The sequence below is a fragment of the Pipistrellus hanaki genome (assembly GCF_964339955.1).
Source record: "Pipistrellus hanaki genome assembly, chromosome: 12".
In the NCBI taxonomy this organism is placed as follows: domain Eukaryota; kingdom Metazoa; phylum Chordata; class Mammalia; order Chiroptera; family Vespertilionidae; genus Pipistrellus; species Pipistrellus hanaki.
Genome location: NC_140514.1, coordinates 41,015,254 through 41,032,749, shown reverse-complemented (window position 1 = coordinate 41,032,749; position 17,496 = coordinate 41,015,254). Strand labels below are relative to the sequence as shown.

General features: G+C 46.9%; 1 protein-coding gene and 1 long non-coding RNA gene across 11 annotated transcripts in view; both read right to left on the bottom strand.

Moving 5' to 3' along the window:
* The window catches only part of LOC311631350, a 741,950-nt gene that overhangs the window by 437,340 nt on the left and 287,114 nt on the right, over positions 1 to 17,496 (bottom strand). The window lies entirely within an intron of this gene.
* HK2 (hexokinase 2) overlaps positions 9,560 to 17,496 on the bottom strand; it is a 58,308-nt gene continuing 50,371 nt past the window's right edge. The window contains exons 13-18 of the mRNA XM_084901360.1: positions 16,845 to 16,940; positions 16,219 to 16,318; positions 15,938 to 16,121; positions 14,470 to 14,625; positions 13,620 to 13,853; positions 9,560 to 11,858 (exon numbers count right to left, since the gene is read on the bottom strand). Of these exons, the coding sequence (XP_084757486.1) occupies positions 11,714 to 11,858; positions 13,620 to 13,853; positions 14,470 to 14,625; positions 15,938 to 16,121; positions 16,219 to 16,318; positions 16,845 to 16,940 (915 nt within the window). The 3' untranslated portion in view covers positions 9,560 to 11,713. The remainder of the gene's footprint in view (positions 11,859 to 13,619; positions 13,854 to 14,469; positions 14,626 to 15,937; positions 16,122 to 16,218; positions 16,319 to 16,844; positions 16,941 to 17,496) is intronic.

Here is a 17,496-nt window from a genome sequence, read left to right as displayed (position 1 = left end):
AAACCTCATAAGCTAATTATGCAAAAACATGAATGAAATAAAATTCTGGCAAGAGTGATCAAGAAAAGGGCTGATGAAGAAATTACATGATGAAATATACAAATGCACAATGACAAGGGGGTAGGGGAACAATTACAGACACAACAAGAATGAAAGAATAATGCAACAACCCTTTTGAAGTAGTCGTGCTAAACTATTAAATTCACATCTGCTCAAGTCAAGATCAGTGCACTAGCCAAAACCGGTTTGGTTCAGTGGATAGAGCATCGGCCTGCGAACTGAAGAGTCCTGGGTTCGATTCCGATCAGGGGAATGTACCTTGGTTGTGGGCACATCACCAGTAGGGGGTGTGCAAGAGGCAGCTGATCGATGATTCTCTCTCATCGATGTTTCTAACTCTCTATCCCTCTCTCTTCCTCTCTGTAAAAAATCAATTAAAAAAATATATAAAAAAAGATCAGTGCACTAAAAGACAGTTTATGCCACCAATAAAGGAAGATTTATGAGAGAACGAATCAGTGTTCTTAAGCACAGTGAAGACTAAAGGAGATTATAAAAAATATAATCATCTACATAGAAAACCAACAGGATAAAAGCCCTGTTATAATTAATAAGATCAACTTACACAAATGTCTAATGTTTCTCTACACCAATGGTTCTCAATCAGGCACTGTTTTGCCTCTAAGGGTAGATTTGATAAATTAGACAAATAAAATTTAAAAGAATACCTAGTTAAATTGGAATTTCAGAGAAGCAATTAATATTTAGTAAAACATATCCCATGCAATATTTGGGACAAAATACTGGATGTCAATATTGCATATGGCACCTCCTCCCCAGGGGACGTTTGGCAATGTCTAAAGACTTTGTAACAGCTGGGGGGAAGGTACCATCAACCCCTGATGGGGGACACCAGGGATCCTGCTAAATCCTACCATGCACAGGACAGCCCTCACAACAAAGGGTTATCCCGCTCCAATTGTGAGTAGTGTCAAGGCTGAGAAACCCTCAACAACCAGTCAGACAATACAATAAAAATCTAGGGCCATGCACAGCAACAAAGAATTCCCAAGCCCTCTACAGAGAAAACTTTGAAACTCTGAGAAAAAGCATAATAGATTATATGACTGCCTGGCCACTGTGCTCAGTGGTTGAGCACCGATGGATGACCCAAAGCACATGCCTAGGTTTCAGGTTCGATCGCTAGTAGGGGGCATGCAGGAGGCAGCCCATCAATAATTCTCTCTCATCGTTGATGTCTCTATATCTTTTTAAAAAATATATTTTATTGATTTTGTACAGAGAGGAAGGGAAAGAGATAGAGAGTTAGAAACATCGATGAGAGAGAGTCATCGATCAGCTGCCTCTTGCACACCCCCTACTGGGAATGTGCCCGCAACCAAGGTACATGCCCTTGACTGGAATCGAACCCAGGACCCTTCAGTCCCCAAGCTGACGCTCTATCCATTGAGCCAAACCGGTCTGGGCTGATGTCTCTATTTCTATCTTCCACTCCCTTCCTCTCTGACATGAATAAAAAAATATATATTTTTTAAAAGATTATATAACTACACAGAAAGATATTCTATGCTTTTGTGAACACATGAAAGGTCCATTCCACCCCCAAAATTCACAAGTTTATTGCAACGCTAACCAAAATTTAAGCTGATTTTTTTTCAGATATTCAATAAACATATTCTACAGTTTTCATAAAGGAACAACGAACCATGCATAGTCAAATTTGAGAAGAAAAACAGGAAGACTTGTTCTGCTAGATATTAAGGCACACTGGAAAGTCAAGGTAATAAAAACAGTCTGTTACTAGTTCAAAGTAAACAAAAGAGACCAATGTGGCAGAAAGGAGAACTTAGAAACTGACCCTTTCGAATTTAATATTGTATTTCAGAATTAGTGGACAAACTAACTCTAAAGGCAGACTAACTCTAAAGGCATGAAAAAGCACCACAAAACTGGGTCCTACCTGATATTACATAAAAAGATGGACTCAAGGAAAAAAACCAAGATGGCGGCATAGGTAAAGACCTAACTGCAGCCTCACACAACAATTTCAATAAAATACAACTAAAATACAAAATGGACATTACCTAGAACTACAGGAAAGTTGACTGACTGGGAATTCTACAACGAGAAGGAAAGAGAAAACCAGAAGGAAAAGCAGAGGAGCTGTAAAAGCCTAAGGTACGGAGACACGCTATGCACGCAGAGAGGACAGAGCTGGAGAGGAGGGGGAGGTTGAGTGCCTGGCTGGTGTTCCCTAGCAGGAAGGAGATAAAGGCTCCGGACTGTGCTGAGCCCCAGTTCCGACTGCACTGAATCCCAGTTCTAGGCCAGACCCTGGGGACCCAGGCTCATATGGAAGGAGCCTGGGCTGTAAGGCGGAAACTCAGGGGAGCAGCGAAAGGAGGTCCCGGAGGCACGCACATTACGCACAAAGGTTGACTGTGCCGCTGGATTGCCCTAGTGAGAAGGAGACAAAAGCTCCGGACTGCTCTGAACCCCACTTCCAACCCCACTTCCAACTGAACTGAACCCCAGTTCCGGGATCATTGGGGGAGAGCCTACCAGGGGTCTTCAAACTACGGCCCGCGGGCCACATGCGGCCCGCAGAGGAGTCTGATCCGGCCCGCCAGGTTTTTTGGGCAGTGAGTGCAGCCGAGGTGTTACAGTAGGGATTAGTAGTTCATATAGTCCGGCCCTCCAGCTCTCTGAGGGACCGTGATCTGGCCCCCACTTTAAAAAGTTTGAGGACCCCTTGCCTAGACTGTTTGGTAGCGGCAAAACTCGAGGTGCTTGCAGCAAGTACCGAAAAGACACTGAGGAACAGCCTCTTAGGGCGGGGCTGCCAGAAGCCAAGGCTGTAGGCTCCACCCTGAAACTCAGCCCCATCCAAGCTGAACACAGAGACTATTAAGGCTACCAACTCAGGGAAGCTGCGAAAATGCCGAAACAAGGAAACAAATCACAAAGGAGAGAAATAGAGGACAAAAAGTGACTGGATATAGAGTTCAAAACCATGCTTATAAGGTTTTTCAAGAATTTCCTAGAAAAGGCCGATAAAATAAATGAGACCTTTGAGGATATGAAAAGGAATCAACTAGAAATAACAAGGGATCAACTAGAAATAAAGAATACATTCTCTGAAATAAAAAATATTATACAGAGTCCTAAAAACAAAATGGAAGATTGCAAGAATCAAGTCAAAGATTTGGAACATAAAGAGCCAGAAGACACTCCTCCTTAGAAGCAAGAAGACAAGAGAATCCAGAAAGTTGAAGATAATGTAAGAAACCTCTGGGACAACTTCAAGCTAACCAACATCAGAATTATGGGGGTCCCAGAAGAAGAGAGAGAGCAAGATACTGAAAACATACTGGAAGAAATAGTGACAGAAAACTTCCCCCACCTGGTGAAAGAATTAGACTTACAAGTCCAGGAAGCACACAGAATCCCAAACAAAAGGAATCCAAAGAGGACCACACCAAGACACATCATAATTAAAATTTCAAGAGCAAAAGACAAAGAGAGAATATTAAAAGCACCAAGAGCAAAGCAGGTAGTTACCTATAAAGGAGCACCCATACGACTGTCAGCTGATTTCTCAACAGAAACCATGCAGGCCAGATGGGAATGGCAAGAAATATTCAAGGTGATGAATATAGCAAGAACCTACAGCCAAAAATTCTCTACCCAGCAAAGCTATCACTCAAAATCGAAGGCCAGATAAAGAGCTTCACTAATTAAAAAAAAAAAAAAAAAAGCTAAGGGAGTTCATCACCACCAAACCAGAATTATATGAATTGCTGAAGGGGGTTCTTTAGGAAGAGGAAGAAAATAATGATAAAAACTATGAACAACAAATACATAACTATCAACAAGTGAATCTAAAAACCAAGGGAATTAAAAAATCTGATGAACAATATTAACTGGTGAATATAATAGAATCAGAGGTATGGAAGGGGAGTGAACTGACGATCTTCGGGGAAAAGGAGAGTGGGGGGTGTGGGAAGAGACTGAACATAGACTGTGCACCTATGGATGAGGACAGTGGGGGGTGGGGAAAGGACAGAGGGTGGGGTGAGAAACTGATGGAGGGGAGCAAAGGAGTGGGGGGGGAAATAAGGAACATTTGTAATAATATGAACAATAAAGATTTATAAAAAAAAAAAAAAAAAAAGATGGACTCCAAAAGGGTTTTACATAAACCCTTTAAAATACAAAATAAAACTATAAATAAAATTAAAAGAAGACAACATTAGCAGGCTAAGAGTGGAAAAAGTCAAAAGTACAAACTATAAAAGCAAAAGGGATTGGTGAAGTTGATCACATCAAAAGAAAGGATTCCTGGTCAACAGGGATGCCAGGGACAAAAGTAACAAATGAGAAAGAGACATGCAATATGTAAGGCCAGTGAGGGGCTGATATCTACATCTGACAAGGGAGGTGCAATTCATCAAGGAAAAACAACTGTGGTTGAAAAATCAGCAAAGAATACAAACAGGCAATTACGTAAGAAAAGCTTAAAGGCTAAGAAATATATGAAGAGATGCTCAAGCTCATAGTTAATTAGAAAAATGCAAATTAAAGCAACCATACAACCTCATTTGACACTCAGGATTAATAAAAGTTAGAAAGCTGGATAATGCCAAGCATGAGCAGAGGTCTGCTGCTGGGGGGATGGGGGGATGGGGGACTGGGGCAGCTTTTAAGAGAGTACACTGGAAGGAGGGGGAACGGTCAGATTAAGCAAAAGCCCAACCTATATAATCCAGCTCTCCAGTTCCTGGGTACATGCTCAGCAGGATTATCTCAAAGGTGATAAGGGGACAAGTGCAAAGATGCTCTTGTGATTATGTTTGTGTAGCCAGAGCCGAGTCCATCCCCCTGTCCGTCGCTGGGAGCCTGGGTAGAAGCAGTGCACCCACACAGTGAGATATAAGCAGTTAGGACAAGCCATGGATTATATGTGCACACAGCAGCCGCCAGGAGTCTTTCAAAGCATGATGCTTGGGGGGCTGCGGGGTAGACACAGAATAAAACTTTTAGCCAATAGCATTTTGTAAATTAAAAAAACATGTACACAAAACAATATATGCCTCACAAAGACACACATACATTGTACATCAACATGGTTGCAGATTGCGAGTGGAGGATGAGAAGAGGAATGAGGACAAAAGGCAGTAAGAAAATTAAAAATAAAAATAAAAGCAAGAAAGATCCTCGTAAAAACTAGAAAATGCCTGGAACTGGGTAGGAGTAGCAGTAATTTAGGCTTCTGTACCTCTGGCCCAAACTAAAGAAAACAAAGCAATAAAGCAAGACTGAAAGTTTCCCTAGCTGATTTAGCTCAGTGAATAGAGCATGGGCCTGAGGACTGAAGGGTCCCAGATTTGATTCCAGTCAAGGGACATACCCAGGTTGGGGGCGTGCAGGAGGCAGCAGATCAATGATTCTCTCTCATCATTGATGCTTCTATCTCTCTCTCTCCCTCTCCCGTCATCTCTGAAATCAATAAAAATATAATTTAAAAAAATGTTTTTTAAAGAAAGACCGAAAGAGCTGGGTGGGCTCTGCAAAAGTGGGAAAAGCTATTGTATTTCCAAGCTGCACACAACTGGGGTGTGGGCTGTCCCTGTGTTTGAAGGAAATGATGGACCTAGTGGTGAGGGGCCCATGGAGGAGGGAGGATTGGGCAGGGAGGTAGCCCCAGGAACACCCGTGAGCACAGGTGGCCAGAGGCTTGGAGGGTCTCTGAGAAGCCAGGGTTCAGTTACACACTGCAATTCCCTCCAGAGTGCCTTGTCCGCTTTAAGTGAAACCAAAGGTCCTTATGACTTCAATTAAATTTAGTTTTAAATCCTAGCCCTAGAAATCCTCTCTTCTCTTCTCTTCTCTTCTCTTCTCTTCTCTTCTCTTCTCTTCTCTTCTCTTCTCTTCTCTTCTCTTCTTTCTCTCTCTCTCTCTCTCTCTCTCTCTCTCTCTCTCTCTCTCTCTCTCTCTCTCCTATATAATAAAAGCCTAGAAACAGAATGGTGAAACCACCAGAATGACCAGAACAACCACAGCCCCTCACCCTGGCTGGCCCCACCCCCTAATGGGTCCCCCACCCCCACCCCAAATGGGGGCCCTACATCTGGCAGGCCAGTTGGACCACACCATTGCACAAATTTGTGGACCAGGACTCTAGAGTGTGTGTGTGTGTGTACACACACACACACACACACACACACTAGAGTCCTGGTTCACAAATTTGTGCACTGCTGTGGTTCTCTCTCTCTCTCTCTCTCTCTCTCTCTCTCTCTCTCTCTCTCTCTCTCTCTCTCTCCTACATAATAAAAGCCTAGGGACCCTTCAGTCCTCAGGCCAATGCTCTATCCACTGAGCTAAACCAGCTAGGGCAACTTTTGGTCTTGCTTTATTGCTTTGTTTTCTTTAATTTAAACCAGAGGTGCAGAAGGCTAAATTACTCATACTCCTACCCAGTTCCAGGCATTTTCTAGTTTTTACAAGGATCTTTCTTGCTTTTTTATTTTTGTATTTTCTTGCTGCCTTTTGTCCCCACCTCCCAGGCAGCAGAAGACAGTAAGACAGTAGCTCAAACAGACTAATGGGCACAGGGACGGGCCTCTGGCAGTTTAAGGAAACGTCTTGTCCTAAGTTATGTTTCAATGCCCAAGCCCTAAGGTGGAGCCACCTCTTGTCTACTTTCCCATGAGACCAGACAGAGGGATGTTGGGAAAAACCTAGGAACTTCTCAAGACCTGCAAAAATTATTTATTATCCTTACTTCACCTCCGCCCGGTCAGCTCCCAGCACCACCCGAACCCCTCACCCACAGTGTCTGTTATTTTACCCTCTGTAATTTGTAATCCCCATGCCATGGGTGAGTCCGGGCTTCTAAGCATTAGCTCTGGCAGGACCGAGTCGCTGGGAAGAGAAAATCTGGGGTAAGGCCAACAAGTTTTGGCCACTTGCCATTGAGGAAAGAAGGAAGAAACAAAATGGAGCCCCTATAGGCGAGCTAACAAAACCATTCAAGATAAAATAGCCAGTATTTCTGTGTCCAGTGTTTCGCTCTGCTGGCTCTGAGTGTATGAACTCTTTCTGTTCTGTAATATAAGGGTCTCTGCCCACCAGGGGGCCCCAGTGAGACTGTGAGAGCAGCTCTTCCCCAAGGCTCCCTGGTGGTGGCAGCAGTGACCTGGGCAGATGGGACTAGAGCTGAGGCCATTGCCACCACAGTCCAGCCAGGCCAAGGAGACCGTCAGGGAAACACATTATACCTCATGTCATGTATTTTAATTAAAAAAAAACAGGATCCATAACTAACATACTTTTGGCAACATTTTCTATGATAGTAAATATTCTTCTAAAACAATATCACTGTTTTATAGGGTACATGCAGTTACTTATTAATCAGCCCCAGGCCCATCCTCCCCTGCTCTGAGTCACAGGCACTACATTTCCCAGATTCCCTTTGCCAGCTGGCATCCTGCCAGCCTCAGCCCAGGGGAGAGCCTCCAGAAGACAAGAGAGTGAGAGGGAGCAGTTAAGGTGTTTCTAACCACCCCCTTCCCAGCCCCTGCATCCCCTCCCCAGCTTTTGGACTCTGGCCCAGCCAGGAGGTAGAAGTGGCTTTATTGATGTTAATCTCTGGGGTGCTTCTCTAGTGTTTAGCTTCTGAGCTCTCCCATCACCTTTATAATCAAGTCCCTGTTTTAGTTTATTTTCTTTAAAAAAAATTTTTTTTTTATTGATTTCTGAGAGGGAGAGGGAGATAGAAGTATCAATGATGAGAATGAATCATTGATTGGCTGCCTCATACATGACCCCTACTGGGCATGGAGCCCACAACCTGGGCATGTGCCCTGTCTGGGAGTCGAAACCTGACCTCCTGGTTCATAGGTCCATGCTTAACTATTGAGCCACATCATCTGGGCCCTAGTCCTTGTTTTCAAGTTTGAATAAAGTGGATTGTCTTCCTGACTTGACCCTGATACAGGATGAGCCGATCCATCGTATGGAGTGCCCCCTTGTGCTATTAAAAGTCATATGTAGTAGATAATACCCTTACAGCCAAATCTTAGTCTCCAATTCTGTGTCTTTCTTCTTCACAAATTTCTAGAAAATTATCCAAAACATGTTTCGATGAATAGTGCCTTTTCCCCTCTTAAATGATTGTACTAATTTGCACTCACCCCAATTGTGTGAGAATGCTCCCTAAAACTCTCCAAATTGAAGTTGGAAAACTAGGGTCTAATTTTAATTTCTTTTACCACTAGTGAGGACCATCTCCCCCCCTCCCTCCCCTGCTATTCTCTAGTTTCCTGTGACCCTTGGTCAGTTTCCTCCCTATTATTGCCAGTCAAGCAGGGCCATGTCAATGTCCGTGGGTATCATTAGGGACTTGAGAGGAATTTATCTCCCAGGTTTGTGTTTTGCATATTAGGGAGATGAGGAAGGTTGGTAGGGAGAGCATATAGGCAAGGGCTCTTTATTTACTTTTTATTTATTTATTTATTTATTTTAATATATTTTATTGATTTTTTACAGAGAAGAAGGGAGAGGGATAGAGTTAGAAACATCTATGAGAGAGAAACATCGACCCACTGCCTCCTGCACACCCCCCACCAGGGATGTGCCTGCAACCAATGTACATGCCCTTGACCGGAATCGAACCTGGGACCCTTCAGTCCGCAGACCGACGCTCTAGCCACTGAGCCAAACCGGTTTCGGCCAAGGGCTCTTTAGATGTTCACATAAGGGCTGTCTATCCTGGGTGTGAGTTACATGTGCCTGCAGAATGCAGCCAGCACTTCAGAGGGTTCTGCTGTATCTCAACAAACTGCTTAAACTGTAGACTTCAGGGCCAGCTGTGTTTGAAACCGAGGGAAAGTCACCTTCCAGTTGCAGTGCTGAGTTTCTGGGAAGAGCAATACCTGGGGTCCAGGCCAAGTCCTGGCCACATGCCTCTGGGGAAAGAGGTAAGAAACAAAATGGAGTCCCTACAGGCGAGTGAACCAAACCACTTAACGCAGAGTGGGCGGAGACATGAGGAATCGATTTTACCTCCTTTAATAGCCTGCGAACGTCAACTTGGGAACTCTCATGTGTGCACATGAGAACATCTGGAAATACACAAGTCCTCTAGGTAACCCTCTGAAGAAGTTAGGAAAGATGATTTCATTGTTCAGAACATCGGGTATCTGGAAGATATCCAGAAGCTAAAAATGCAGAACTGATTCTTCTCAAGGATGTGCTTTTTTTTTTTTTTACTATAAAAACTCTCAACTTTTCTTTTTCTCTAGAATACTCTGGGTTTTAGCTGGTAGGGCTTTCTAAATTGCAATTCGCCGTAAGGCCCTTGAATAAAACGTTGTCATTTAATTCTAGTGCCACCTCCTGCTTCATGTGTACACCTGTCCAAGAGCATGCAGTCAAAATCATGACACCTGTACATTTTTCATACTGGCCAGGAAGTTCTTATATGCCCAGAACATGTGACTGCACTCTTGCAAATACTCACGAATCACATATGGAGTATTTTGGAAAACGTTATTTTATTCAATTTTTTAATAACACTTAACATCACATTGTTAATGCAATTAATTCTTTATTGTACACGACAACATCTTCACTAGACTAGAGTGCTCGAGGATTTGAGACGACCCGCCATTCAGCACATCCCAGTCCAAGATTGAGATTCCCTGTATTTACATCAGGCAGAGCAGCATCAGCAAGGAACTGTCACCCCGTTGTGGGAACACACACATTCAGAATGCACTTGGCAGTGTTCCTTTTTGGAAACCTACAGCACATCTTTCACAGCAACACACAGCTCGACCTTTAAAAAATGAGCAACTTCCTAGAAGCAGCCTAACCGTCAAGTTTAAAAGTTAAAACTCACCTCTATTTCTTGGGCATCCTTTAGTGACACACAAATCTAGACACTGTTCTCAACACACATCTGATAAATGCGTTGAGAATTGGGTGCTGTTGCAACTTGTCTCTTCCATCTTCCTGTCTTGACCTGTGTGTCCAGGTCAATGGCGTTGCAAGGCCATTCCTTCTTTGTAACTCAGCATTCAGGCTCCACGTGTGGGGGCCCCATATTTTAGGGATGAAGTGGGCTTGAGGACTCGGAATTAAAGTCACTCTGGAGTAGGATATGAAAAGGTTTTACGCTGCTTCCCCTATCCCCCAGCAATTTGGAATCAATACTGTGTATAAAAACAGCTCAGGCCAAAGAAACTCTCCACACGCTCCTTGTGAAACATCTACAAACCCAATTTTGCTAGGACACCAATCTCTGAAGTGCTATCCCCGAGGCTTCGTTCCATTGTTTATTTCATTATTTTGGTTTGTTATTCACGGTCGGGCACAAATTTTATTTTATTTTTTAATGTTTTTCGGTGGCTTCTCCTGTCTTGTTAGAGAGCTTTACAATTGTAGCGCACGCCTTACGAATCAAGGTTCCTAAGCAGTGAGTCTGAGTCCTTTGGTTAACATCCGGGTAAACACTTCCCGAGGGAAGTTCCCACAGAGCAGCTAGGGCTGTGATTGCTTCAACCCAGAGGCCCAGCCTCTTCCACGCTCTCCCTCGCTTTCCACATGTCGGAGTCCGCAGGGAAAGGAGGAACCGGGAGGGAGGTGCGTGGCCGTTCACTCACCATGAAGAGCTTCCCTTCTCTTCCCACAGGCGAATGAGGTATTTCTACTAACCCATCAGTCTTTCCTCCTTCCATCCTTTTACTACCCACCTACTAACAGGCCGGGTCTGAGGAGACCCTGTGTATCTATATACATGGCAAACTAACATATAAATACATACATACAACCGTTCATGACATCCAGTATCCAGATGAGGGAGCACAGGTGCTTTGTGGAACTAAATAAATTTCAAACATAAGTTAAAATGAAAATACAGTGTTTACACTTCGGCAGGAAACATAAAAAAAAACAAAAAAAAAACAGGCCAAAAGTCCCCACCTCAAGGTCCATGGCCCGTGGATGACTGGTGAACCCACACAAGTCCACGACGTGTCAGCTCGTGGCTTTGGTATTGCACGCTCAGACTGCGGGCGCTCTGATTCCAGGAACAGCCCCCCACCAGGCGGTGGTGCTTGCAGAGGAGGCTGAAAAGGGGCTTTCGCATGGCCATCTGGGACTTCCCTCCATGGTGCCCCTCTCCTCCCCACCCCCCACGTTCTGCCGGTGGGAGAATCAGGCTCAGGTTAGTGGAGACCTCCCCAGTCTCTGAGAAACAGTGCCAACCTCCGTGCCAGGGGATGCTTTCCACTAGAAATACCATGTCCGGGGTCCAAGGTGAAGCAGCCAGGGTTCAAGGTGAAGCAACCGTATCTTTTCATTAGTGTCCCCACCCTGCAGGATGGCACAGGGACCTGGAAGTCGGCCAGGGGGTGGGTTTGACTAAAGGTTAACATTTGTTCTAAGTTTTAAGAGGACCGAGGGGAATGGTGGTGACTAATGCGAACAAATCTTGGCATTTTTCTCATGAGGGCCAAGGTGTGGGCACCAAACTCTACAGCGAGGACACACGGAGACAAGACGCAGGCTGGCAGGGTCCCCTCTGCCAAGGACGAGCCGAGAGTCTGTCTCTGCCACAGGGGATGGCATCTCCATTGAAAGCAGGGCGGAGGGGAACCAGAGGCAGTCCCTGCCGGCCTCGGGGACTCTACCGCTGTCCGGCCTCGCGGATGCGGCAGGCCACCGCCGTGATGAGGGCCGCCCCCTTCCCGCTGCCGTCCTCCGACGCCAGGAAGGACACGTCACACTTGGGGGCCAGGTCCTTCACGGTCGCGTGCATGACTTTGGCGAAGCTGGAGGTTGGGAAGAGACGAGAGGAGAAAAAAACACCTTAGTCACGACTGCTCTGTGTCCCAGAGATGCGACCCTAGGAAGTGATGCTGGAAACCCAGGAATACTTAGATGAAGAAGAGAATGGCAGCTGCTGTGGACTAAGTAAACACTTACTACAAACTGCACATCAGAAAATGGAGGCTTGGAGCCACAGGTGAAATGCCCAAATGCTACATCAGTGCGGGCTAAGATTTTAACTTCATCACCCCCCCATTCCCATTCCCCATCCTTCCCCACGCATGCTCCCACCCCCCTGTTGTCCTTGACCACCAGTTAGGCTCATATGTATGCACACAAGTCCTTTGGTTGTTCTCTTCCCTTTATCCCCACCCTCCCCTCCACTCCCTCTGAGGTCCTACAGTCTGATCCATGCCTCCCTGTCTCTGGGTCTGTTCTTGTTCATCAGTCTATGTTGTTCATTAAGAGTTATGTTCTTAAAAAACTACTCGGTGAAAGAGGAGTTCCTTCAACCCTCCTGGCTGCCACAGGTGTGCACAGCCTGGTCATAAACTCTGGAGGGAAGGACCTCCCCGCAGCCCCACTCCCCACATTCTATTTTCCAAAAGTACTGACTCACATCAGACCCAAGTGAGTCCAAAATGTCAGTGAAGGCAAAAGGAGCAGCCTCAGGGGTTGCTGCTGGGACAGGACCAGGTCTGTCACAGGGTGGGGACCTGTGACGCCAGGACAGAGGCTCCCAACACCCCCCAGTGCTGGTAGCTGGCATTGTCCGCTTCCCAGCCGTCACCTGGGACTAAGGCTCCTGTTGTCACCGTGACAATGAGCTTCAGCAACAGGGACTCGGGACTTCTCAAGGGCTACTCTGTTCACTAACTGTGTAAACTCTGGGCAAGTCCCTCAGCTCCTTGAAGCAACCCCGGTGACAGCAGGTAACAACTCAATCAACAAGTCTCTCCTCCCTCACTGCATCCCACCTGTAGTCTAGGCCAGGAACACAGCTCTATTATTTTAGTTTTTAGCTGAAAAGCTTCCAGGGGAGAAAGACTAAGACATTCCCTGTGTTCCAATCAAACTTTATTTACAAAAAGCTGAGGCTGTAGCCTGCCAGGCTGTGCTTTAGATTGTATAAAAACTTTGCCCCAGAAATGTATGTTTCAGAATACATATACTAAATGTTCACCAGAGCACTTTCTGCAATCCCATATAATAAAAGGCTAATATGCAAACTGTCCTCTCAACTGGGAGTTCAACCAGGTTATACCCCATCCATGCACAAATTCGTGCACCGGGCCTCTAGCAGTTAATATCTAAAAACAACCCAACATTCAACAGCCATAGAATAACACAGTTATTATTACAGCCCTGGAAATGAATGAACTAAAATGGATACTTCCAGAAGGATGCATGTCCAGACCATAAATGCTGTGTAGGGAAAGTCAGTCCCAAAAGAAGAGATGCCATATGATTCCCCTAAGAATCATATGGTGGGCTCAAAATTATGTAGGTGCATACATAGATACATGGGAGAAGGAAGCAAGGGATGGAGCCACCATAGCACTTACCCCAGGCAGGGAACAGCGAACAGTGCAACTGGGAAGGGGCTCACAAGGCAGTTGGGTGGGGAAAATGGCCTACTTCTGGTCATTAATCTAATCTATGATATAACATATACTCTTTGGAATGCCGATGGCTTGCTAGGGGAAAGCAAGGAAAGAACATAGAGAGAGGGGGAAAGATGGGCAGGGAGTGTGGTCACTCACTGAGGATGGAGCTTGTAGAGGGTTCCGTCCACACCCACTGTCACTTTCAGAGTGTCCAGCCCACGGTTTTCTCGTATTTTGTCCACCACGGCGGCCATGCCTGCGCCACAGAGCTGGGCTGCCCGCCGCGCCACGACGGTGCACACCTCCTTGACGATGATGCTGTCGTCACAGGTGCTCTCGAGCCCCAAGTGGTGCAGGATGGCTCGGACCTGCAGCAGGGCCAGGCAGTCACTGGGTGGGAGGGAGACAGCAAGTGGTCAGTCACGTGCCATAGGGGTCAGAGGCCACTCTAGGAGCCTGGCCATCCAGGAGCTGGTGTAAAGGCCAGCAAGGTGGCTCCTGTTCTGAGCTCATCCCGTGGGACCACACAGACCCCTCCTGGGTGCGGCTGTAACACGAAGCAGCAGCTCCCTGTTCCACTTGGCCTAGATGAGGTGCAGCAATGCTACTGCAGAAATGATACACAAAACTAAAGGAAATTCGCTGTCTAGGTATTCCACTCACTTGGGCATAATAAAGACAATAATAATAATAATAATAATAATAATAATAACAACAACAACATGTGGTGATTGCAAAGTCTCTCAAGTCCCTTCTCTCAATGCTGTGCATGGGTCAGCAGGACAAGCATCACTGGCCAACATCAGATCCATGTTCTATTCCTACTCCCCCACCCTGGATGATCTGAAATCCACTTTAGTACTATTTACAAAACAAATGCAAATAAAATTGTAGGAAGAAAAGAAACCCTAGTGTACTTGGTATGACTTGAGCTGTGGAAATCCTTCAGCGTGTCTGTCCATGAGGAGGACATAGTCACACCCTCCTCTAGGACTGAAATCCTCACCTCTCAATCTGAGACAGGAACTTGGTTTCAAAGATCCCCCTTGTCTTGAGTCGCTCTGAGATGCGGCCACGGAAGAGCAGCCCGCGCTTGGTGAAATCAATGAGGATGTTCCGGACAATCTCGCCCAAGTACATGCCACTGATCATTTTCTCAAACCTGCAATGTGGGCGACATCCATGGAGATTAAGTGGGAAGGCGGTGGGATGCGATGAGACACGACAGACCAGTTCAGTCCCCTGACCATGTGACAGCACAGGGCATGCAGATTCCCCTTGGTGGGAAAGGACATGCTACCCGATTCACAGGATTCCTGGTGTTCGGTGAAGCTGGCTACAGTGCCGGAGGCCCACAGGGTCCTTGGGATTGGCCCACCTTTCCAAGGCTTATTCCTGACGCCTCAATAAGGAATATAAACTCAAAGTGACCACCCTTCCAGGAGAAGGGGAGGAGCCTTAACCCTTAATCTCAATAGGCGTTTAGCATGCTTTCTCCTACACCTAGTCATTATCAGCCAAGTAACTTGTGCCAGCTGGAGTCGTCCTGTCCTGGCCATCAAAACGGTATGTGACGACTCAGTGGCTGAGGGCCTTTGGGCCCCGAGGAGTGCCTTACAAAAGCCGAGGAGGTGCCCAGTTTCAGCCAAGACCCCATTGCTACTTGTCTTGCTTTACCTCAGCGTGTCCTTTACTAATGTTGTCTGTGATCTCTACTCTAGACAGATGTTTTGCAAAGTGTATTGCACAGTACAGTGGTCCCTGATTGATGTGGTTAGGAAACACGACATCCTCCTAGTGGGAAGCATGCTGGATCTTACACTAGTCTCTCAGCTCAGATTCCCCCACACCACACTAGGGGCTTTGTGGTGCTTCCTGGGGCTGTCCCCTCATCCAGTCCTGACAACAGAGGGTGCAACATACTTGATGGAGGGAGGAGGAGAAGGAGGAGGAAGAGGAGGAGGAGGAGCAGGAAAAGGTCTGCTCCTGCCTGCTTCTTGTTCCTGTCTGCCCCTCCCCAGCGATGCTTCCTTCTTCTCCCTGGTAGCATGACTGGTTCAACTCTCATTTGTTTTTCCCACCGTCCCAGACTTAGGTCCCAACACTCTCTCCTGACTGTTCTCACAGTCCTAGGGGTGGGAGCCGCTGCTTACATGTACTAACTCTGTGTCCCCTTTGTCTTTTCATCTCTCTAAAACCTCCGTGACCAGTCCCCTGTATGAAATCCCCTTGCGATATACTGTTGTGATTTGTTTTCCCAATTGGGCTTGGAAAGCATCACTGTCCAGCAGGGGGAAAAAGACCCAGAACTTTCCAGATGTATTGGATAAGAAACCCATCCCAAGGAAATCCTTTCTATTAACATCTCAAGAGAACGAACATTGTGGGATTTGCTGTAGTAGAGGAACGGATTACTTGTCTCTATCCAGTTCTGGGATACACGACCCAGAGGCCACAAGCAGCTGGGCACCTACCTCTGTTTGCCTGGGTTGAGGGAAAGCTCATCCACGGCCACATCAAACTCCGTGCGGAACTCATCCAGGCACCCATTGTCCCCGAAAGCTCCCCACTCCATGTTGACGCACATCCGCCCCTCTTCCCCATCCACCAGCTGCACGTTCCGCATCTCCTCCATGTAGCAGGCATTGCTGCCCGTGCCTGCCAATCACAGAGATGTCAGGGCCTCAGTCAGCACCGCCTCCCACCCACCCGAGGCCGGGTGACCCCCTCGGGGAAGGACGGCCTAGGTCCTTACCAACAATGAGGCCAACTTCACAGCGAGGGTCTTCGTAGCCACAGGTCATCATAGTCCCGACTGTGTCATTCACCACGGCCACCACGTCCAGGTCAAACTCCTGAGAGGGCCAAAGCAGATCCCCAGTCCACAAATGAATCACAATATCTTGCTTTACCTCAGCGTGTGTCCTTCACTAATGTTGTCTGTGACCTCTACTGTAGACAGATGTTTTGCAAAGTATATTGCACAGTCCACTTGCAAGGGAGATTTCCATGAACAGAAGACGCATACAGCATGGCTCATTCTCTTTGCATGCAGGTCTCTGCTCAAAGGTCACCTCCTCAGAGGCCTTCCCTGGTTATAACTATTGAAAAGAGTGCCCCTCCCCGAGCCCACTCACTATGTGCTCGCCCAACTTCATTTCTCGTCATAGCTCTACAGCACTGGCATTAGCTCCTGGGTTCGCTTACAGGACGAGAGTTTGTTATGGTTGTTCCTGAGTCCCCAGGGCCAAGAGCAGGCTTGACACACAGCAGGCACCCACGAACGGCTGAAGGACTATGTTACTTCTCCACCTGACCAACTCAACCACACTCAACACTTCCCCCCGCTCTGCACACACAGGCCCGCCGTGTCTCTCCCACCTCTCGCCGGTGGATGGCTTCCTTCAGCAGGCTCACCACGTCCTCACCCTCGCAGCCAGACGCCTTGAAACCTTTCGTCCACTTGAGGAGGATGCTCTAAAAATCACACGGAGCAGTAGTTAGGGCATCAGAGAAGGACCCCCCGGCCATTCCCTTACACCGGTTCTGCAGATGCCCTTTAGTAACCCATCGTCTCGCCCACCATGCTTCCCAACAGGCGTGTTTCCCGTACTTGGATTTACTGAGTGCCCACAATGTGCCAGGCGAAGCACATCTCATGATGCATCACAGCATTTAATCCTCACAGCAACCCTGGGCAATATTGTCATGCCCATCTTACAGGTAACCACGGCTCTGGAGTAACTGGCCGAAGGCCTGCAGCCTGGAGAAGAGAAGCAGACTCCCTCCCAGGCCCAGTGACTCCAATGGCCGGGCCACAAGCATCACACAACTGTGCCTGCCAGGGAACTAAGTTCTACATGCTTATTTCCTTCGCTGGGAAAGGCAGTGTACCCTGCCCCCATCCTACATCTACATCAAACTAAGGAAACAGAGAACAAATGCCCTGCCCATGGTTGGGGTGACATCTAAGCTTCACCACCCTCCCAGTGAGGGAAGCACTCGGAGCTCCTTGGAGTTCCCCTTCCCCTTC